The sequence below is a fragment of the Lolium rigidum genome, chromosome 4 (genome assembly GCF_022539505.1).
Source record: "Lolium rigidum isolate FL_2022 chromosome 4, APGP_CSIRO_Lrig_0.1, whole genome shotgun sequence".
Taxonomy (NCBI): Eukaryota; Viridiplantae; Streptophyta; class Magnoliopsida; order Poales; family Poaceae; genus Lolium; species Lolium rigidum.
The window spans coordinates 247,109,826-247,131,669 of record NC_061511.1 but is presented as its reverse complement, the minus strand read 5'-3'; the positions used below and the strand labels follow the sequence as shown (position 1 = coordinate 247,131,669).

General features: G+C 46.7%; 2 protein-coding genes across 2 annotated transcripts; both read left to right on the top strand.

The window, feature by feature from the left end:
* Positions 1-8,669: 8,669 nt before the first annotated feature.
* LOC124707450 (protein NRT1/ PTR FAMILY 5.10-like) lies at positions 8,670-16,299 on the top strand. The gene is made up of 3 exons (XM_047239105.1): positions 8,670-8,799; positions 8,899-9,116; positions 14,925-16,299. Exons 1-3 carry the CDS (start codon positions 8,709-8,711, stop codon positions 16,212-16,214), a joined length of 1,599 nt encoding a protein of 532 aa, XP_047095061.1. The 5' UTR covers positions 8,670-8,708; the 3' UTR covers positions 16,215-16,299.
* A 1,970-nt stretch (positions 16,300-18,269) lies between these two features.
* Positions 18,270-20,739, top strand: LOC124707449 (protein NRT1/ PTR FAMILY 5.10-like). The gene is made up of 3 exons (XM_047239104.1): positions 18,270-18,407; positions 18,511-18,728; positions 19,394-20,739. Exons 1-3 carry the CDS (start codon positions 18,317-18,319, stop codon positions 20,681-20,683), a joined length of 1,599 nt encoding a protein of 532 aa, XP_047095060.1. The 5' UTR covers positions 18,270-18,316; the 3' UTR covers positions 20,684-20,739.
* Positions 20,740-21,844: the final 1,105 nt, after the last annotated feature.

Genomic DNA, 21,844 nt, shown 5'->3' with positions numbered 1-21,844 from the left:
GTTTTGGGGAAAGCCTCTCACGTGTAATACGTGGGGTTCCTGTGTTTATATATTGGGCCAAGGGCCAAGAGTTAGGGTACAATTACAATTAGAGTACAAGTCAAATACAACTAACGCTAACAATGGGGACACCAAGCGTGTCCTCCCGTGTCCACCCGCGTGTAGCTAGGGCTCGCATGGAAGCGACCCAATGGCCTTCTACCTCTCGCCATCAATGAAAGTAGGCTGACTCCTGCTTCGCGCCGCCCGACGCTACGCTTCTGCTTTGGCCATGCCACCTACCGTCAATCAATGCCAGTGTTTCGTTCTACGCGATGGCATCCAATGCTCTGGCCCTTTATAAGCAGCCCAGCGACGACCATTTTCTTCCACAATGCCTCTTTTTCCATTCCCCACCACCACCACCAGCACAGGCATCACCACAGCAATGGATAGCGGCATAGGCTCGAGGGGAGGATGCCTAGGACGTCCTCCGGGTGGTGGCCGTGGTCGAGGCTGCAGCCGAGGCCGACGAGGAAGGAGTAGCGAATGAGGCCATAGTCAGCCACCAGCGTCACCATCGCCACCATCATCGCCCGAGCGCGTCGCCATCGACCTCTCCGGCTTCGAGTTTGGCGTGACCATCCACCAGGGCATGAGCTGCGACAGGCAACGCCTGCCCCCGAGGTTCGCCTCGATTGTCGATGGGCAAGAGCCCCACCATGTCCTCCTACGTGTGTCTGGCGGCGTGACCGGCCTGTGGCCCACGGAGGTGATGTTCGACGGCGAGGGGAAGATGTTCCTCCATAACGGCTGGAGGCGCTTCGCCCGCTCGCACTCCATCGACGTCAGGAACTTCGTCTTCTTCAAGTACAACAGCCACAACGACTTCAGCGTCAAGGTCTTCGACGAGACCATGTGCCGCCGACACTACCACTCCAACGCGGACGAGTAGGGTAATCTATTTACTCTTAGTTCTAACACAATTTATGACATGACACAAAGTCAAGATAGCCTCCCCCACCATTCTTTGGATAAACCTGTTGTATCTAACTTGAAATCATTAGATTGTGGAGAATTGGCAGGCGTCCTCTCATGGATTGTGGGGAGTATGGTTATTTCCTTTTCGGAATCTCATTAGATTGTGGGGAATTGGGAGGCATCCCCTCATGAATTATACCATGTTCCGCACAAAATAACTTGAACTCATTAGAAAAGCACTCTACATCACAATCAGACCGAACCTTTTTTTATCTTTCTTTCAAGTTCATTCTCAACTTCAGTCTTATAGATTTTAAAGAAACCAAGACCCTCATCTTTAGTTTTCAGGAGATACGCACAATAGTACCTAGTCGAATCATCAATTAAATTCATGAGATATTTCTTTCCACATGTTGGCAACTCACCATTCATCTCACATAGATCTTAATGTATGATCTCTAGTGGTGCAAAAATTTCTTTCCTTCGCAGGTTTGTGAGGCTTGCGAGGCTGCATTGCTTGCACACATGCATGACACTTCGAGCATTTGATAAAGGTGAACTTTGAATTAAACTCATATCAACAAACCGCGTCATACAATCAAAGTTAGCATGAAAAAGTCGTGAACGCTAAACATTAGTCTCACTAACACTAGTGCTTACATGGTTCACAACATTGTCATAGAAGTCTTGCAAAGAGAAGTGAAATATTTCTTCACATTCATAATCCTTTCCAACAAAAGTTTCATACTTAGATAGTACAACTTTATTGGACTCAAACACCAACTTAAACTCATCTTTCAGTAGATGGGAGCCACTAACGAGATTCTTCTTGATAGAAGGGACATGCAAAACGTTCTCCAGTTGCACGATCTTCTCGAAGTAAAATTCAGATCTACCATGCCAACACCAAGAATAGTAGCATGTAACACATTTCCCATCACGACAAAGGAACCTCAGGCATGATAGGTAAACATAGAGATGTCAACACACACATGAACATTAGCGCCCGTATCAACCGACCATTTTGTGGGCCAAAATACTAAAAAATAGTAGGTAATAAATTATCGTACCATGAAGTTCCTTCCTCAGTGTTGCCAACAATCATATTGATAGAATTTGAGTTATGTCTAGCCCAACATTTCTTCCTCTTCCATTGTGGACAACGATGATCCCAATGGCCCACCTCGGCACACACACAACAAGGGTCGTTCTTCTCCGTTTTCCCCTTCTTCTTAAAGTTGGCGGTCGGAGAGCCTCTCTTGTTCTTTCGCTTGGACCTGTGGGCATTTTTCTGCACCATATTGGCAGCAGAACGTCCATTGGTTCCACTAGTGTGTTTGTATTTTTCCCTCGCCTTCTCCTCAACATCAAAAGAGCCAATGATATTCTCAACAGAGAACTCATGCCTCTGATGTTTCAGAGAAGTGGAAAAAGTTCCTCCACGAAGGGGGAAGCTTAGCGACAATGCATCCTGCGACAAATTTGTCCGGTAGCACACACTTGTGGAGCTCGAATTCCTTTGCCATGTTATGTATGTCATGAGCATGTTACAATACATATCGGTTCTCTCAACCATTCAGTAGTCATTGAATTGCTCCATAGCATACAGTTCACCTCCGACATCGGCAGCACCGAACTTAGTGTCCAGTGCATCCCACAGTTCCTTTCCATCTCGGAGTGCAGATAAGCATCAATCAACTTGTGTCCAAGCAGACTTAGGACGCCTCCCACAAAGAGCACGGTGGCATCCTTGGACGCTTTATCCTCAGCGAGAGAAAGTGGACGTCTAGGAGTACCAGCCGAAACCCAGTGGATGCCCATAGAAGTGAACCACGAGATGGTCTTAGCCTGCCATCTTTTAAAATGAAAACCTGTAAAAGGGCTAGGTTTAAGTGCAATAGCAAACAAGATGGTGAAAATTTGGTAAGCAAATAAGGTGTTTGGATTGCTAGATTATTAGGCAATTTCTGAATGAATTTAATTATCGAAAGCAACATCAAAGATGAACTAGCATACTTAACCGTACACATCAGACTAAGCACATGCAATAGATCTAAATATGGAACAAGTAGTAGCGCAATGTCTGATATGAGGAGCACGCACATCGCGACCGGGAAGGTTGCTCTAGCAGCAGGTCACCATGTATGTTGTTGATGTCCTCCATGATGTTGTCGGAGACGCCGGATATGGAACAAGTAGCGCAATGTCTGATATGAGGAGCACGCACATCAGACTAAGCACATGCAATAGACAAACCAGCGCAAAAGAACACGAGAAGAAGTGAGAAGTCGCGCCGAGATGCTCTCCAAAAACCTTATCGCCCGCCTCCCGGTGCAAGATCTCGATAGACATGGTTTCGCAGGCCTCCTCTCTCAAATGGCCGTGCAAGCAGTTACTAGGATGGGAAGACTATAGGACGGCGCATCGACCCAAACTCGGTGCGCGCGTAGGAGAGAGAGAGACAAAAGCGAGTGGAAAACTCTAGATGTGTTTCTATCTCTTGTCTCTAGTATAGCTTGGGACAGAAGCACCGAAAGAACAGCCACGCGTAGGAAGGCAACGACACGCGGCGAGCATGCACAATGCACGCTGACAGGTACCTCACTCAGTTGGTGCACCAAGCAAAAAAAAATTAGGCTTTCACAAAACCGGTTTTGAACTCGAGTCACGAAACGCGACGCGCATGCGTGCGATGCATGGCGAGGCAGACAGCAGAGGAGGAGGAGGAGGATGAGTGCGTGAGAACTCCTTCTCTTCTCACTCACTTGCAAGAACGAGAACAACAAACCTTATAGCACCGAACTTAGCGTCCAGTGCATCCCATAGTTCCTTTCCATCTCGGAGTGCAGATAAACCATTTCAACTCCCTGCCAACTAGCAATGTGGAACTAAAATTTAGTCCCCAAAGCTATCCAAGCTGTCACCATAATGGACCTTGAGATTTCATGAAACTGTAGGCTAGATGGGATGGCATTATAGGCCTTGAGATTTCACGAAACTGTAGGGTAGATGGACTGGTTGGCTGGGTCGCACCCATCTACATTTATTTAGTAGAAAGACAGATAGAAATGAATGAGATTAAGCCAAGAAGCTAGAAGCACACTACTACCAACAACCAAAGAGATCTGTGAATGTAGAAGCTCATAATTTAGCTAAGAGTGCTGAATCTGGCCGGCATATCTGGCTTGGAAAGTCTCTTGATCCTATCCTTGTACCTCCAAATATCTTTGATTAATAAAGAAGTATCTTAAGCTAAAAAAAAAGGGAGTGTCTAATTATCAGCTAGCTGATTTTCCATTTGGCCTTAAGTCACATTTTGGTGGGGGTCAGTTTTGGCTTTGGGGTTTGTTCTTCCGTGAGTCTGAAGCCTGTTAGTTCATCCCCGCACCTTTTTTTTTTGAAATTAGTTCATCCCCGCACCTTTGTCCTTCACACGTCTTCACATATGAGTTAGCTGATGATTTTGGTACCTGCTCAATTGGTTTGTTTGGACCTACGGACAAGGCTAAAGAGGCTAGATAACAAACAAAAGCAGTGACCTTTCCTTTCTCTGGCTACTCATTTCGATTTTCTTCTTTTTTTAGTACCACCAGTTTTCGATGTAAAGCAAGATTACAACCATGCTGAAATAAGAAGAGCTAGGAAAAGATGGGAATTCCAAGTACTATCCAGTTGGTCCACCAAGGCAAATTTTAGCTGTAATATGAGCTGCCATGTTCACCTCTGTCTTAACATATACACAAAATAACTCGAGCATAATACACCGGTGTGGTTCAGGATTGAAGTAATGCCTCCTCTGCTACACTTCCTTGAGTTCCACGAATGACACCAGGCCGACATGGTGCACCAGCTGAACTGCTGAACCTAGTCCCTCCAAGACCATCATCTAAGTCAATGAGAGCATTTTCAAGAGCTAGGTACCAATGCCACATTGCCGCAATGATGGCTCCCCAATCGCTCCTCACCACAACACTAGAAGCACCTTCATTTCACGCAGAATTAACTTAGACCATCCATTTTCAGGCAGAATATCAAAGAAGCTGTAGGAAGAAACTAATAAACAAAATTAAAAGGAGAAAGTTCTACACTGTAGTTTCGTGGTGGGCAGAAAATGACACGAGGTCTGCCCATAAGGACTCAATAAAGAGGGACTGGTTAACCTACTATTGCATGATGAAAAACGATTTGTACCTTGATGTTTCTTTAAGCGGGGCTGTCATCAACAAAAGCGGACCAAAAACCTCCATTCAATGTTTGACAATCCGCTGCAAGGCAGAGACTAAAAAGTGGTGAGAGCACAAGAGCAGGTGAAGAAAAGGGAAGCAGGTAAGAGAATGAAAAAAGACAGATACTTCCTGAATAAAAATCAGAGCAAATTTATCTACGTACTGGAATTTCACCATAAGTGATACATATTGGCCATTGCTATGGATGATCAGAGGAACAAAAATGACGAGTTGGAAAAGCGAGGTCGTAGCAACAAGAACAAAGTGTTAGCTGTTCCAATTAAATGGACACAGAAGCAAAAAAATGTGATAGGTATTTAGTAATGTTCAGTAGTTCAAACAATAGAAAGATAGAACGGGAAAATTTTGTGTCACAGATTTGAATAATTAGTGCATGATCCAGTCTACAAGTTGTTACGCTGTATCCTACTGAGCATGCTGAAATACCTCAACATTTCATACTAGTAAAGACAGTCTTTTCTGGTATCTCATGCATATAATAGACTGAACACAACACAATAGCTTGGTCAAGACTTTGCAAATTCAGTTGAAGAAATGAGCAAACCCTCTCGAGCACTGAAAGACCGAGAAAATAACAATGAAAAACCTAGAAAACAAAGAATGAAAGACTAATAAAATAAGAGAAGACTGGGATATTTAAATGATAGAGGCTGAAGAAAGGAACACTGAGAGATTGACACTGAGCAACTGAAGATGACTGAGAACTGAACACGGAAGAATTGACCGAGAAAAGACAAAAGATAAACTGAAGAAATGGAACATAAAAAAGAATGAAAGAAGACTGAGATAAGAATGAAGACTGAAAAACAAAGAAAGAAGAATGAAGAATGAAGAAAGAGATACAAGAAAGATAAAAATGAAATTAAAAAGAATACTGAGATAAGATTGAAGACTCACAAAGAGACAAACATGAATGAAAACTAAGATAAAAAGATAAAAGAGGAAAGATGGCTGAGATACGAAAAAGGACTGGAAAATGAATGAAAGATGACTGAAGAATGATAAATGATAAGATTAATGACCGAAGAATAATAAATAATAAGATCAGTGACTGAAGAATGATACGTGCGGGGATGTGGAGATAGACGAGGTAAGGTTGTAGCATTATCCCATCAAAACATAACAGTCGCAAACACTTAGGTCAATACCAAATTGTTTGGAAAAAGATGCTCATCAAAACCTCCTTTTGTCCTGAGGATTTCCACTGCCCACATATATAATGCAATATATCGATCATCATAGCTTGCTCACCTGCGGAATGCTAGCTCACTGACAGCCTGTTGTCACCATGGCCTCTAAAAAGATACTCCCTCCATATCCATATTAAGTGTCGCTTTAGGACTGAACCAAACAAGAACTAAATCAAGAGTGAAGAACTAGGACTGTTTAAGAAAGAAGCTATGATTACTGACACTACTATAACTAAAAGATAGTGAAACCATGAAAAGAATGAAGAATGAAACAATCATGGCAGAGAGAAAGAGAGACCGATGGACTAAAAGAGGAGGAACTTTACAATGCTATGTAACTATTCTCTTATTTATAAACAATTTTGTAATGCAGAATTCAGGGATATACTCGCAGGGGTAGATATATAACAAAATAAGTTATGCCGAAATTCTACCAAAAACGCAATGCACATTCAGGTACATATTTACAGAGTTCACACGGTGCATGCTACTACATCATCTCACAGACAATTAATCCCCCGTCTCCACTAATGCCAGCCCATCAGAGAAATCACCGGATAAAGGAAAATGTATACTGACTTGAATAAGCAAAATGAAATAACACTCATTAGCACTGAAAATACATGCACACAACGCCTACTAACAAATCTCAGTGGCACGCTGATACATCAACAACGGAAGCAACCTCTCTGTTACTGAATCTGCTCTCCACTGTCCAGACCATCCATCTGCGGTTAAACAGCCCTCCACTAATAGTGACAACAAAAAGAAACACTAGATCGATTCAGACTATTCACCACTGAATCAAAATCAGCTTTAAATGACAAAAATGGGATGCCTAAACCCCCCTAAGATCTCTAGGCACACAATAATTACCCTTGTAGTGTCTAAAAACACTGAAATGGATGAAAAAATATTTGCCATTCCTAGTTTTGTAGCTTGTCTAATACTTCGATTCAGATAAAAATTATTCTAAAACGGGTAATTCAGTGAATTATGATCCTGACCATGTTGCTTACCTAGTGGTGCTCTATGTCTATGCTTGTAGCATTCAGCTCTGATTCCAACATCAGAAGTCGAAGAGCTGCATCAAAGAGCATCAACTAAATCAAAAGGTTGCCTAACACTAGAAAAAATGGAGGGAAATATATCACAGAGGCACGCAGATGAAAATCGCCTCACAAAGCATTTCCCAAATCATTGACTTAGCGCCCTCCACCTAAGAACAAAAATACACCAGATCTGCGTGTAAAACCTACACGTCTAGGATGCAAAGGTGCAGACATAGTGGAATAGAAAAGGGGAACAACGGAGAAGAAACGTACCTCTCGCCGGCGAAGCAGCCTCCTTCTCCTCCTCGAAACGGCGGTCGCTCGCTGGAAGTTTTGGGACGGAAGAACCTAGCTCCTCTGCCAGGCAAACTCATGCTTCCCACACCCAGGCAGCAACAAAAACAACGGGATGAGAAAACGAGCGGGCTCCTCCCAACTCCTCGCTCCTGAGGCCTTCTCCGATTCAACATCACTGGGAGAGAACGGCCTCCGCCATGCGAGAGCCACCAGCACCCCGATTGCCCCCTCCTCTGCAACTCTCTCCCTTGAGGCCTTGAAAGAGGAAAGGGGAAAACCCAGAAAATGGAAAAGACCAAAGAAAAAACCGGACCAACTGAAAACCCAGGGATAATGAAAAAACGAATAACTAACGACGAGGGGGCGAGCACACATCAAGATTCGCGCCACCGTTCGGGAATGAGGGGCCAGAGATCTGACTTGAAGCGAATTGAAATTTCAGCTAGCTGAAATTTAGAAAAGGTGAAAAAAAAACCAACAACCAAATAAACGTACCATAAAAAGGTACCAAACTTCACATCCTCTAGATGTTCACTTATATTGGATAATAATTTTCTATATTTCAAATTATATATCAATGCAAGTGTAGCTACAACTTAAAGAAAACAACAACATTTAGGATTTTCTATAATGATTGCGTTATCCAGTTTAACTATTGATCTGCCATATGAAATCTAATGTACAACAAATGTGTGAAACCTAAAGAAAAAAATGTCGTCTAAATATACAGGTCACTCCGGGCCAATCACAACATTTAGCAGAGTAGAAAATACTTTACCGTCATCGAGGAAAGAAGAAGCTTTCCTAGCCCTGAAAGCCCGGGTAACGGGAGAATCACACCCGGGCCGCGTCCAACAACCTCGGCACCGGCCAATCACAATACAATAGGGACGCCTCATCGTGGAATTCAAGTCACCACCAGCTGCTCAGCCACCGCACAGCGGCAGCCCGCACAGCCAGCCATGGCGTCGGAATTCGAACCCCTCCTCCCCCACGCCGGTCACCGACACCGCCCCGCCACCGGCGGCTGGAAGTCCGCTCTCTTCATAATCTGTAAGCCATCCACGATCTCGCGTTCCAGCTTGCCCTCTCCTAGCTTGCTGGACTCAGTTCGCTAATTACGGGAGCCAAATTCATTTTGTGTGATCACAGGGGTGGAGGTAGCGGAACGGTTCGCGTACTACGGCATCTCGTCCAACCTCATCAACTACCTCACCGGCCCGCTCGGGCAGAGCACGGCCGCCGCCGCCGCGGCCGTCAACGCGTGGTCCGGCGCCGCGTCGATGCTGCCGCTGCTCGGCGCCGCCGTCGCCGATTCCTGGCTGGGCCGTTACCGCACCATCGTCACCTCCTCCGTGCTCTACATCATGGTCAGACCTGTTCCTTGGTCGCTATCAATCGGCAATTCTTGTTTTCCTTAGTTTTTTTAGACTAACCTTGTTTTCCTTAATTCACTCTTCTGTTCAAACATTTTCTTTCATGCACACTTTAGGTACAACTAATAATTGGTATCATACGAGTTTACTCATAAGAAATGTTTCACGAGTGGCGCATGGAACCGTGTGGTATCATTGTTTGGTTTAGTCGCGGACGCAACTAGTTGAGATTTCGTTTCTTCTTTAACAAAGATGTTTTCATTTTAGTGGAAGCGGAAACACCAACGTACTGCTTTGCACGTCATACCTTCAAATTTAGCTGTACGTGCATTTTGAGCCTGTTTGGTGAGGTCTCTGGCTTGAGGGTTAATTATAGAAAGACGACTGCTACTCTCATTAGAGGGACACAGGAGGAAGAGCTGAGAACCACACGTATACTAGGTTGCGAGTTGGCGCGGTTCCCGATGAAGTACCTTGGTCTCCAGTTAGCACTCAGACCCCTGACCAAGGCGGAGTGGCAGCCGTTGCTGGACCAAGTTATCAAGTACGTGCCGGCTTGGCAGCGAGGGCTTATTCAGCGTGAGGGGAGGCTCGTTCTGGTAAACTCTGTGGTAGCGGCTAGGGCAGTGCACCAAATGGTTGTGGCGGAGACCCCCGCGCCCCTGCATGGTTGTTGGAGGATATAAATAGATGGATGAGAGCTTTCTTCTGGGCAGGCAAGGATGAGGTCCAAGGAGGTCAATGCCTAGTGGCATGGAGAACCATATGCAAACCCAAGGAGTTTGGCGGTCTAGGAGTAAAGGACCTGAGATTGCAGGGCCTCGCGCTGCGGGTGCGATGATGTTGGTTGAGGCGCACAGACACAACGAGGCCGTGGCATGGGTTGCCGTGACTGAAGGACCCTGAGGCCGAGGGAGTTTTCCAGAGCCTCGCACTATTTAGTGTGGGTAATGGACGGTCGACCTTCTTCTGGAACGATAGATGGATCGACGGATATACGGCGGATGAGGTGGCACCGAGGGTAGTGGCGAGGGTCCCAACAAGGAGGAAAAATGTGCGCCTAGTGGGAGAGGCACTGCCTGAGGACGGATGGATAGATGACATAACCGGAGAGATGACAGAGGAGATATGGAGAGAATGCTTGATGCTTTGGGAGATAGTGGAGACAGTGGAAAGGGATGCCGAGAATCCGGACATTATCTCCTGGAAGGGGGTGGAATCCGGGAAGTACACGGCCCAGGCCACCTACGGGATGCTTTGCCAGGACAGCGTGAGATGGAGTATGAGCAAGCCAGTGTGGGGATCCTTCGCCCCCATGAAATGCAAAATATTCGCATGGCTAGCGATGAAGTATCGTTTGTGGACCTCAGATAGAAGAGCGAGACACGGACTCCAGGAGAGGCCGGATGCATGCTTTACATGCCTCCAGGGCATGGGTTGCCGTGACTGAAGGACCCTGAGGCCGAGGGAGTTTTCCAGAGCCTCGCACTATTTAGTGTGGGTAATGGACGGTCGACCTTCTTCTGAAAGGATAGATGGATCAATGGCTACACGGCGGAGGAGGTGGCACCGGGGGTAGTTGCGAGGGTCCCAACAAGGAGGAAAAATGCGCGCCTTGTGGGAGAGGCACTACCTGAGGACGGATGGATAGATGACATAACCGGAGAGATGACAGAGGAGATATGGAGAGAATGCTTGATGCTTTGGGAGGCAGTGGAGACTGTGGAAAGAGATGCCGAGAATCCGGACCATATCTCCTGGAAAGGGGTGGAATCCGGGAAGTACACGGCCAAGGCCACCTACGGGATGCTTTGCCAGGGCAGCGTGAGATGGAGTATGAGCAAGCCAGTGTGGGGATCCTTCGCCCCCATGAAATGCAAAATATTCGCATGGCTAGCGATGAAGTATCGTTTGTGGACCTCAGATAGAAGAGCGAGACACGGACTCCAGGAGAGGCCGGATGCATGCTTTACATGCCTCCAGGCGGAGGATAATGTAGACCATATTCTAGTCCTATGCCCATATGCGAGACAGGTATGGTGCAGAGTGATATGCAGCGCAAGCCTACAGCTTCCCGACCCAAGTACAACAGGCAACTTGCAGAGATGGTGGACGGAGGCCCGCAAGCAAGTAAAGAGGACGGACATGAGACGCTTCGACTCGATGGTAGTATGCACGGCATGGACGCTATGGAAGCAACGGAATGCGAGAGTTTTTGGGGATGTGAGGAAACAGAAGAATGTCGGGCAGATAGTCGAGAGATTAGGGAGGAGTTCCACCTATGGGAGAGGGCCATGAGAGGAGGGAGTGGAGGGAGGCTAGTAGTAGCGAGAGAGTAGGCCTTAGGCGGAGGTGTGGGTGTGCGTGGGTTTTCGATCATGATGTTCGTATCTGGTTACCGATTCTTGTAAATGGTTTTTTGCTCCTTTCTATAAAGATAAGGCACGTTTTGAGCGTGCTCTCGAAAAAAGAAAAAAAAAAGCTATACGTGCATATCAGATATGTTGGTCCTTCATTGCAGTGAATTATATATCAGTAATGCTACACCTACAAAATTTGTTTACGGATTAGTCTTACGGAAGTGACATGATTCAGCACGATTGGAGAGTCCACAACAGTTGGTCCGATTTTCTCGCTCCAGATTCACGGCCGACTGCCACATCAGCCTGTAAGTCCGTCCGTAGCAGATCTTGCCCGTAAGTCTAGCATTTTCGGTTATATATATTCTCACCATCACTACGGGAGAGATGGAGTATGCCGACGGCCGCCAGCCGTCGGCACAGCCCAGAAGGCCGTCGGCACAGGCTATGCCGACGGTGACCGTCGGCGTAGCATCGTCGGCACAGTTTTGGTTGGGGACTGGCTAATTACCGTTGGCACAGACTGGCCGTCGGCATAGATTGTTGTACCGACGGTAAAACCGTCGGCATAGTATTTCAAAATTTTCAAAATTATTTTTGAAAAAATATTCAAAAAAATATTTTGAAAAAAATATTTTATTATTATTATTTTTCACTTTTCTTCTTCTACTTTTTTACTTGTTAATCTTTCACAGTCACACTTAGTACACTTAATCTTAGGTCAAATTGCAATTGTGGTCAAACTTTCCAGTTGGTCACCCATCCTCACACTACTCTCATCCCGACACGCTTAACTTCTTGGTTCTCTTCGGATGAGCATCCATGAAAGAAATGACACCTTGATGTCAATATTACCATATCTATCATATTAACCCTTTGACCGTGATGTCACACCTCTATATTTTTGAATTCTAAACAATTACTTAAGTAAACAACAATGAATATATATATAAATAATAATAATATAGAATTTGAAAAACAATTAAATGATTTTTTTGTCTTTTTATTTAATATGGAATAATTAATATCAGTAAATGCAAATTTGGCAAATAATATGTCTAAATTGATCAGAAAAATGAGAGGAATACAAATATGATATCCATATCATCTTTTGAACCTACAAAGTTAACTTACCCAAAAATCATGACCATTAGATCAAGTACCTCTAGTTTAAATTTGACTGACTTTATCGAAAATGAGGTGGAAAACGACCTCGACATGGCATAGTTTGCCGAAACAAGGTCATATTTGGCACGTGTGTGGACCCTAGGATGGGAAGCAAGACCCGGACACGGATTTCTAATCCGACCCACGGAAAGCCATCTTTTCATTTTTAGCATGCCCAAACGATTTTTATTTGTGAAGCAGCTACATGGGGCGTATTTTAGTATGACGTGAAACCTCCGTGTGATGATAGTAGACCACCTACGCACCACCTATCACATGACATGTGCACGCGTTAGCTTTTTGAGAACCCATGCGGCTTCCGGCGGTGTCCCACCGAATTCGCTGGAAACTGACCGGATTTGAACTAGGGGTGAACTATCCGTCGCTCTAGAAATTCCGAAAAATTATTTTTAGTTCAACGATGCATCATTATATGTACTATTTTTTGTCCGTTTAGTTTGTTCGCGAATGGGTGCACCCGCACGCCCGGTACGGCGATACCGCATGTCCCGGGGGTCCTGTTTTGACGAGATAGCAATTTAAACGAAGTCAAAAAAATCTCACGGAGCCGCGTGACATCAATTTATATATCATAGTAACTATTCCTTTTGTTAAAACTGGGATACGGTAATTATTTGAAAAACCCTTCACGAAAAGGGCTATCACATCCGGAGTTATATGGATTTAAGGGGAAATGAGGTGGGAAACGGCCTCGACATGGCATAGTTTGCCGAAACGAGATCATATTTGGCACGTGTGTGGACCCTAGGCATTTTCAGCGTGACTAAACGGTTTTATTTGTGAAGCAGCTACATGGGACGCATTTTAGTATGATGTGAAACCTCTGTGCGATGATAGTAGACCACCTATGCACCACCTATCACATGACATGTGCACGCGTTAACTTTTTGGGAGCCCATGCGGCTTCCGGCGGTGTCCCGCTGAATCCGCTGGAAACTGACCGGATTTGAACTAGGGGTCAACTATCCGTCGCTCCAGAAATTTCGGAAAAATTGTTTTTAGTTCAATAATGCATCATTATATCTGCTATTTTTTGTCCGTTCAGTTTGTTCGCGAATAGGTGCACCCGCACGCCCGGTACGGCGATACTGCATGTCCTGGGGGGTCCTGTTTTGGCCAGATGGCAATTTGAACAAAGTCCAAAAATCCCACGGAGCCGCGTGACGTCATTTTATATGTCATAGTAACTATTCCGTTTGTTAAAACTGGGATACGACAATTATTTCGAAAAATCCTTCACGAAAAGGGCTATCACGTAGGGAGTTCTATGGATTTCAGGGGAAATAAGGTGGGAACGGCCTCGGCATGGCATAGTTTGCCGAAACGAGATCATATTTGGCACGTGTGTGGGCCCTAGGATGGGAAGTAAGACCCCGAACTCGCATTTCTAATCCGACCCACGAGCGACAATATTTTCATTTTTGGTGTGTGTGAAAGCCATGAAACCTCGAACATTATAGCTCATTTCTAAGAATATTTGTTTAGGTATTTGAAATATTCCATTTTTCATATTTTTCTATGATAGATCTTGTTTTTATGTAAAATTTGATATATTATACTTATTTTTCTCAATTAGAATGATTTAGTTATGCTTTTCTGAAGACTGTCGTGCAGAAATAGAAAAAAGCTATGCCGACGGTATAACCGTCGGCACAGGTCCGTAGTAAAAAAAAAGGAAAAAAATGTTGTGCCGACGGCCAGACTGGTCCTGTGCCGACGGTGACCGTCGGCACAACCGGCCTGTACCGACGGCCATTTTAACGCCGATGGCCATCCTTATCGCCGCGGTCCGGAGGCTTCTGTGCCGACGGCCCCGATATTTGGCCGTCGGCACACACGACGGCCGTCGGCACATCTGTGCTCTCCCGTAGTGCATGCGTGGGAGAATTTCCTAATTTCCACCTCTTTTATCTTGAAAACACTTCCTAATCTCCCGAAGTATAGTAATTTCCGGCGGTTTAGGCCAGGCCAATTGAGTCCTTTTTAATGGACCACGATCTTCTCGTGCTATTTCAATTTGAATTTGAAACCTAGATTATTTACTTCAGTTGGACCCTATGTTATGTTTGAATTTTCAAATTTGAAAGCAATGCATTTGAAATGTTGTTGCAATTTTTTCATTGGAAATAAAGATCTGAATTAACATGTTGTGCAAATATATATTTACATAAAGCCTGAAACATTTGTAGTATTTGTACCAACTATCAAGGGTTGTTAAGTCTAATTCTATTCATCCAAACTGAAAATTCTGCAGGGTCTCGGGATGCTGGCGCTGTCTTCCATGTTCTCATCACCTGAGGAGCAACAATGCAACGTCTCCGCTGATGGCCGGCGAGCATGTGCGCCTTCCTCCCTCCAGACGGCATTCTTCTACCTCTCGCTGTACCTGGTAGCCATTGCGCAAAGCGGCCACAAGCCCTGTGTGCAGGCCTTCGGCGCCGACCAGTTCGACGCCACGGATCCCAGAGAATCTTTGTCGCGGAACTCCTTTTTCAACTGGTGGTACTTCGGTATCTGTGCGAGCGCGACGGTGACGACGGCGCTCATGAGCTACGTCCAGGACAACGTCAGCTGGGGTGTCGGCTTTGGCGTGCCGTGTGTTTCCATGATGCTAGCGCTCCTCGTCTTCCTGCTCGGCACAAGGACATACCGGTTCTATGACTCCAGCGACGGTGAGGGCGCCAACCTGTTCTCCCATGCCATCGAGGTCATACGGGCTTGGAGGAAGAGGCCGCCAACAGGAGATGCCTTGGTGGAGCACGGTGACTGTCCGGAAAACACTGCCATCGCGGCGGAGGTGAGGAGCATCGCAAGGCTGTTCCCGATATGGGCCGCGTGCCTGGTGTACGGCGTGGTGTTCGCGCAACCGCCGACGCTGTTCACGAAGCAGGGGGCAACGCTAGACAGAAGGGTTGGCTCGTCGTCCTTTCAGGTGCCCCCCGCGGCGCTGCAGTGCTTCATGACCACCAGCATGATCACCTGTGTCGTGTTGTATGACCGCATCCTGGTGCCGGTGGCGCGCAAGGTGTCCGGCATCGCCTCGGGCATCACCATGCTCCAGCGAATCGGCGCCGGCATGGGCCTGGCCGCGGTTGCTTTCGTGGTTGCGGCTTTGGTCGAGATGAGGCGCCTCGGCGTAGCGAGGGATGCCGGCGTGGTCGACCAGCCCGACGCGGTGGTCCCCATGAGCCTGTGGTGGATCGTTCCGCAGTACTTGCTCCTCGGCGCGGCGGACGTGTTCACCATGGTCGGCATGCAGGAGTTCTTCTACGACCAGATGCCTAGCGCGCTCAAGAGCCTCGGGCTCGGGCTCTACCTGAGCGTCATCGGCGTGGGCAGCTTCATCAGCAGCTTCCTCATCTCAGTGATCGACGGCATCACCAAGAGTGGCGGAGGGACAAGCTGGTTCGCTGACAACCTCAACAGGGGTCATCTCGACTACTTCTATCTGCTTATTGCTGCCCTCACCGCGCTAGAGCTTCTTGCTTTCATTTATTTCTCATCAGCTTACGTTTACAAGAGAAAGACTGCCAATGTTCATTGATAAATCGGTCGACCCATTATGTACAGAAACTGTGTATGCTCACAATTCCACAATTCCACTACTTTTTACTGTTGTTATGAGATTATACTGAAGCAGAGACATTTGAACACGACATTGCTGTTCTGCAAAGATAATATGGGAACACGAAGGTAATCCCCAGGTATCGAAGGATGTCAACTTGACTCAAGAGGAGACATTCATTTGATTCAAACACCTTCAAGTATTTAATCAAACTATCGATCGAGATCGCAAATGAAACTGTGTTCTAATATATTTATGTCACGAGTACAAATTTATGTCATAACCACATGCTTGACTTGAGTCCTAGTACCCGGAAAATAAAACTGCTTGACTTGAGTCCTAGTAGTTAATATGTCTAATAATTAACAGTATGTCCAACAAAATGAAACCTGTGTTTTAATATATTTTACTTGAGACACAGAGAAAAAGTTGCGTGAAGTATTAAATTTGCATTGAGTTGCATTATGCCATACTAGTTGAACTCAAACTTTATTAAGTTTGATCAAATATTTAGACAGAATTTCAACAAAAATCTTATATTAAAATCGCCCTAAAATATATTTTAAATTATATGCATTTAATATTATAAATTTTGATATTTTTTCTTGTATTGAATTATTCAGACATGCCATGTACTCTTTAATGGTGCAGAGCATACACTCTAAATACACTCTATTGGAACAAATGGAACAGGCACCGAAGCAGATAAGGTCTTTTACAATAGGAATTTTTTAGTGCGATATCCTATCTACTTTGCTGATGTAGAATATTATTTAAGAAAGAAATAGAGGGTTGTTATATCTTAGCTACTAGGAAGTAAGATACATCCTTTGCACACAATTATAGGCAAAAAAAAATCTAGTCCAACAGTACGTATGCATGAACCTAAAATGATTAAATGTAACATCTCTTTTTTTTCTTTTTTTTTTGAACTGAAATGTAACATCTCTAAGACAATGCATTGAGGTACTCCTAAGTTTTAAGATACTCACTCTGTATCGATTTAACAGGTGCGCACGAGTTTTAAGGCAAAGTTTGACCACTAATTTGATCAACAAAATCTAAATTATATGTCAGAAAATCTATACCATTAGATTCGTACTCAAACAAGGTTTCCAACGATATAATTTTTATGACATATATTTTATATTTTATTGACCAAAATAATGGTCAAAGCAAATTCTTGAATTATGTGCGTGCCTGTTAGACCATCCGGAGGAAGTAGCATTTAAGGAGTAGTTATCTCTTAAGTTCGAATTGCTCTGATAAAAAATATGTTAAGAAAATCTCCATTGTTAAAGGCTTACCTGCCAGGGGTTGCTCTTAATAACTTGATGTATTGACTATGTTGACCTCTGTGCCTACATGGGATCCATAGGCCAATGAATGCAAGCAATACATGGTGGAATATACAAATCCTGAAATGAGACAGAAACACTTTTTTACAATTCGAAGGTATAAATATATTGCAAAACTTGAAGATGCCAACGATGTAGATGTCATCCTCTCCTAGTAGCATGAGCAAAGAAGTATTTCCGCCACTTCCTTCAATTCATAATAAGTGTCGAGGCTTTAATTTAAATTTGAACTAAAGTCTAGCACTTATTATGGATCAAGAGTAAATTATTATGTAAAGCTCAAAAAAATACCTAATGATCTACCATATGAACTAATGTATGACAAACATGTAAACTCTAAACATAAAAACTAATCAAACCTTGTATTCCATTCATCCCAACAAAAGTGTCTCAACTTTGTCAGTTGAGATATTTTTGGTGAAGCGGAGGGAGTAGTTCAAATGTGCGGTTTCTTTGTTTTTTTTTTTGTCAGTTGAGATATTTTTGGTGAAGCAGAGGGAGTAGTGCAAATGTGCGGTTTCTTTGCTAGTTGTAACACTTGATATGATAGAAAAGGGATTTACCTCATCGAAGAAAAAAACATTCATAAACCTGAAAGCCCATTTAATGCGAGAATCGGCAACCGCCAATCAGTAGACGATAGGACGCCTCCTCGTGGAATTGAAGTCACCAGCACCTGCTCAGCCACCGAACATCGGCAGCCCGCACAGCGCACAGCCAGCCATGGCGTCGGAATTCGAACCCCTCCTCCCCCGCGCCGGTCACCGATACCGCCCCGCCACCGGCGGCTGGAAGTCCGCTCTCTTCATAATCTGTAATCCATCCACGATCTCGCGTTCCAGCTTGCCCTCTCCTAGCTTAATTGCTTGCTCTCACTCTGTTCGCCAATTCGTTTTGTGCGATCACAAATTCACAAGGGGTGGAGGTGGCGGAGCGGTTTGCCTACTACGGCATCTCCGGCAACCTCATCAGCTACCTCACCGGCCCGCTCGGGCAGAGCACGGCCGCCGCTGCCGCCGGCGTGAACGCCTGGTCGGGCGCCGCGTCCATGCTGCCGCTGCTTGGCGCCGCCGTCGCCGACTCCTGGCTGGGACGGTACCGCACCATCGTCGTCTCCTCCCTGCTCTACATCGCGGTGAGCCTAGCAGCTAGAGTTTTTCCTCCCTCCAATCCATTCATTTCGCTGTCGACCAGCAGTTTTATTTTTTCAATTTTTCTTCTATTCAATCATTTCCTTAGTTTATAGCGGTTTAAGAAATTTCGCACGGGGTGGCACATGGAACCCATGTGTAGCAATATTAATCTGATTTAGTGCAGACGCAGCTAGTTTATTTAGAATAATTTCGTTGACTGAATGACATTCAAGTTTTGAACCGCTGGAAGCAATGGCCACCAAGTAGTGCTTTAGCCATTGCTGTGCCTGTGCTCATAAATCAGCAGACCGGTTTTCGAAAATGAAATAATCAGCTTTATTTTTTTAGAAACACTGGTTATAACGTGGACGTACACATACTTACCTGAACTTTTTTGTTCCCCAACAAAGCTTATAGGCTACACTTGAGAGTTGAGAACAACTAATGAATAGCAAAATCCTTCACATATCTTCAGTTAAAAACTGCAACTGTAAAGGCATGAAATTTTGGTCAGGATTTTTGAGAAATTGTATTAGCTCGTGCAAAACTCATGTATTTTGTGCTTCAATTTGGCATCTGTGCCTAAAGCTTTAACATTTAAACCAAGGGTTTCTATTTTTGAACTTCTGATATTGAAATCCAAGCTGACAAAGTGACAAATCTGCAGGGTCTGGGGATGCTGGCGCTCTCATCCATGTTCGCATCACCTGAAGGCCAGCAATGCAACGTCTCCGCTAACGGCCAGGGAGCATGCCCGCCTTCCACCCTACAGACAGCCTTCTTCTACGTCTCGCTCTACCTGGTGGCCATTGCGCAGAGCGGACACAAGCCCTGCGTGCAGGCCTTTGGCGCCGACCAGTTCGACGCCACAGACCCAGCTGAGTCCTTGTCCCGGGGTTCCTTCTTCAACTGGTGGTACTTCGGGATCTGCGGCAGTGCGACGGTGGCCATCGCCCTCATGAGTTACGTACAGGACAACGTCAGCTGGGCCATCGGCTTCGGGGTGCCCTGCATAATCATGATGCTGGCGCTCCTCGTCTTCCTGCTTGGTACCAAAACTTACCGGTTCTATGACTCGGGCGACAGCAATGGCGCCAGCGTGCTATCCCGTGTCACCGAGGCCCTCAGCGCAGCCAGGAAGAGATCGCCAGAAAGTGGCTCGTTGGCTGAGCATGGCGAGAGAAAGGAGAATGATGCGATCGTGGAGGAGGTGAGGAGCATGGCGAGGTTGTTCCCGATATGGGCGGCGTGCCTGCTCTACGGCGTGGTGTTTGCACAGCCGCCGACGCTGTTCACGAAGCAGGCGGCGACGCTCGACCGAAGGGTCGGATCATCTGGTTTCCAGATACCGCCGGCGGCGTTGCAGTGCTTCAGCGGCACCAGCATGATCATTTCTGTCGTCATATACGACCGCATCCTGGTGCCTGTGGCACGCAGGGTGTCCGGCGTCCCCTTGGGTATCACAATGCTCCAGCGGATCGGCACCGGCATGGCCCTGGCCGTGGCCGCCCTGGTGATCGCCGCGGTGGTGGAGATGAGGCGGCTTAGCACCGCAATGGAAGCCGGGTTGGTGGATCAGCCCGACGCGATGGTCCCCATGAGCCTGTGGTGGATCATGCCACAGTATGTGCTCATCGGCGCGGCGGACGTGTTCACCATGGTCGGCATGCAAGAGTTCTTCTACGATCAGATGCCCAGTGCGTTCAAGAGCCTCGGCCTCGCGCTCTACCTGAGCGTCCTCGGCGTCGGCAGTTTCATGAGCAGCTTCCTCATATGGGTCATCGACGGCTTGACGAAGAAGGGCGGCGGAACAAGCTGGCTCGCAGACAACCTCAACCGGGGTCATCTGGACTACTTCTATCTGCTTATTGCTGCGCTCACCGCTTTGGAGCTTCTTGCTTTCCTGTACTTCTCAGCTTCGTACACATACAAAAGAAAGACTGCCAACGTTCATTGATACTTTGGTCGACCAATCATGTATAGCAGGTTATATGCTGCCGGTTCCACTATTCATGTTCTGATTTTTCTGGGAACAATTGCTTCCGGTTACTTTTACTATTGCAATGACCTTACACTGAAGCAGAGACAGACAGTTACATCATGCTGAGGAGGAGAGTCTAGGTACCACCGAGGCACACATGCCAGGCATCAAGCTGGGGGCGTTGCGGAACGGGAAACCTGCTCCGCCACCCAGCAGCATCATCACGGCAAAGCTTAAGAAGAAGAGCGAGAGAGGGCGCCGCTCCCCTGAACACGGCAGCGTTCCGTTGCTTCCAGAGCTGCCAGCAGCAAAGAAGGGCGAACGCAGGTGCCGTCCCAACGTCGATCGAGGGCGGCATGGGTAGGAGGTGGAGGTCCCGGACGTGTGCGTTTGGCGGCACAACGACACCGATCGTCTCCCAGAAACGGACAGCGACAGGGCAGTGGAGCGCCATGTGGCTGGCGGTTTCGAGCGCAGCGTCACAGAGGGGGCAACCAGCCCCGGCAGCATCCACGATGGTCTTCTGGAGCAGCATGTCGCGCGTCTGGATACGCGACAAGGTCAGGAGCCACCCGAAGAACATGACCCTGGATGGCGCATGGCTTTTCCAGATGAAGTCGGCGTTGGTGGAGGCAACTCCGCCGAAGTTGCACAGCCTGTAGAGATCGCCGGTGACAAGCCTGTTCTTTGAGCCAGAGCACCGAGTGAGGGAGCGACGGTCAGCTCCGTCAACACGCGGCAATCCCGCGAGGGTGGCGCGGAGCGAGATCAGCTCGTCTGTCGCAACCCGCGAAAGCCGCGGAACCAAGACGCTGTCCACGCCGCCAGCGAGGACCTGGGCGACGGTCGCCTCCGGAGAAGTGGTGTGGGAGAAGAGCGCCGCCGCGTAGGTTGACAGCGGCCCATCCGGCAGCCAATCATCGTGCCAGAAAGACGTACGGCAGCCGTCACCGACCTCGACCCGGGTGAGGCACCGGTACAGAGGGACCAGCTTGCGAAGAGCAGCCCAGTGCCCACCAGAGGAGGTCGCAGGGCCGGCGACAATGGACCCAGCGCCAATCTCCGCCCAACGCCAAGCTGCCCAGGGCGTGTCCGTTTGGACATGCAGCCTGTGGAGAAGTCTGACAAGGAGGCAAG

Bases quoted from the DNA above. Each gene is read 5' to 3' on its own strand.
- LOC124707449 (XM_047239104.1), top strand. From the start codon at position 18,317: ATGGCGTCGGAATTCGAACCCCTCCTCCCCCGCGCCGGTCACCGATAC. The intron at 18,408-18,510 runs GTAATCCATCCA...CAAATTCACAAG, and splicing joins GTCCGCTCTCTTCATAATCT to GGGTGGAGGTGGCGGAGCGG. The intron at 18,729-19,393 runs GTGAGCCTAGCA...ACAAATCTGCAG, and splicing joins CCTCCCTGCTCTACATCGCG to GGTCTGGGGATGCTGGCGCT.
- LOC124707450 (XM_047239105.1), top strand. From the start codon at position 8,709: ATGGCGTCGGAATTCGAACCCCTCCTCCCCCACGCCGGTCACCGACAC. The intron at 8,800-8,898 runs GTAAGCCATCCA...GTGTGATCACAG, and splicing joins GTCCGCTCTCTTCATAATCT to GGGTGGAGGTAGCGGAACGG. The intron at 9,117-14,924 runs GTCAGACCTGTT...AAAATTCTGCAG, and splicing joins CCTCCGTGCTCTACATCATG to GGTCTCGGGATGCTGGCGCT.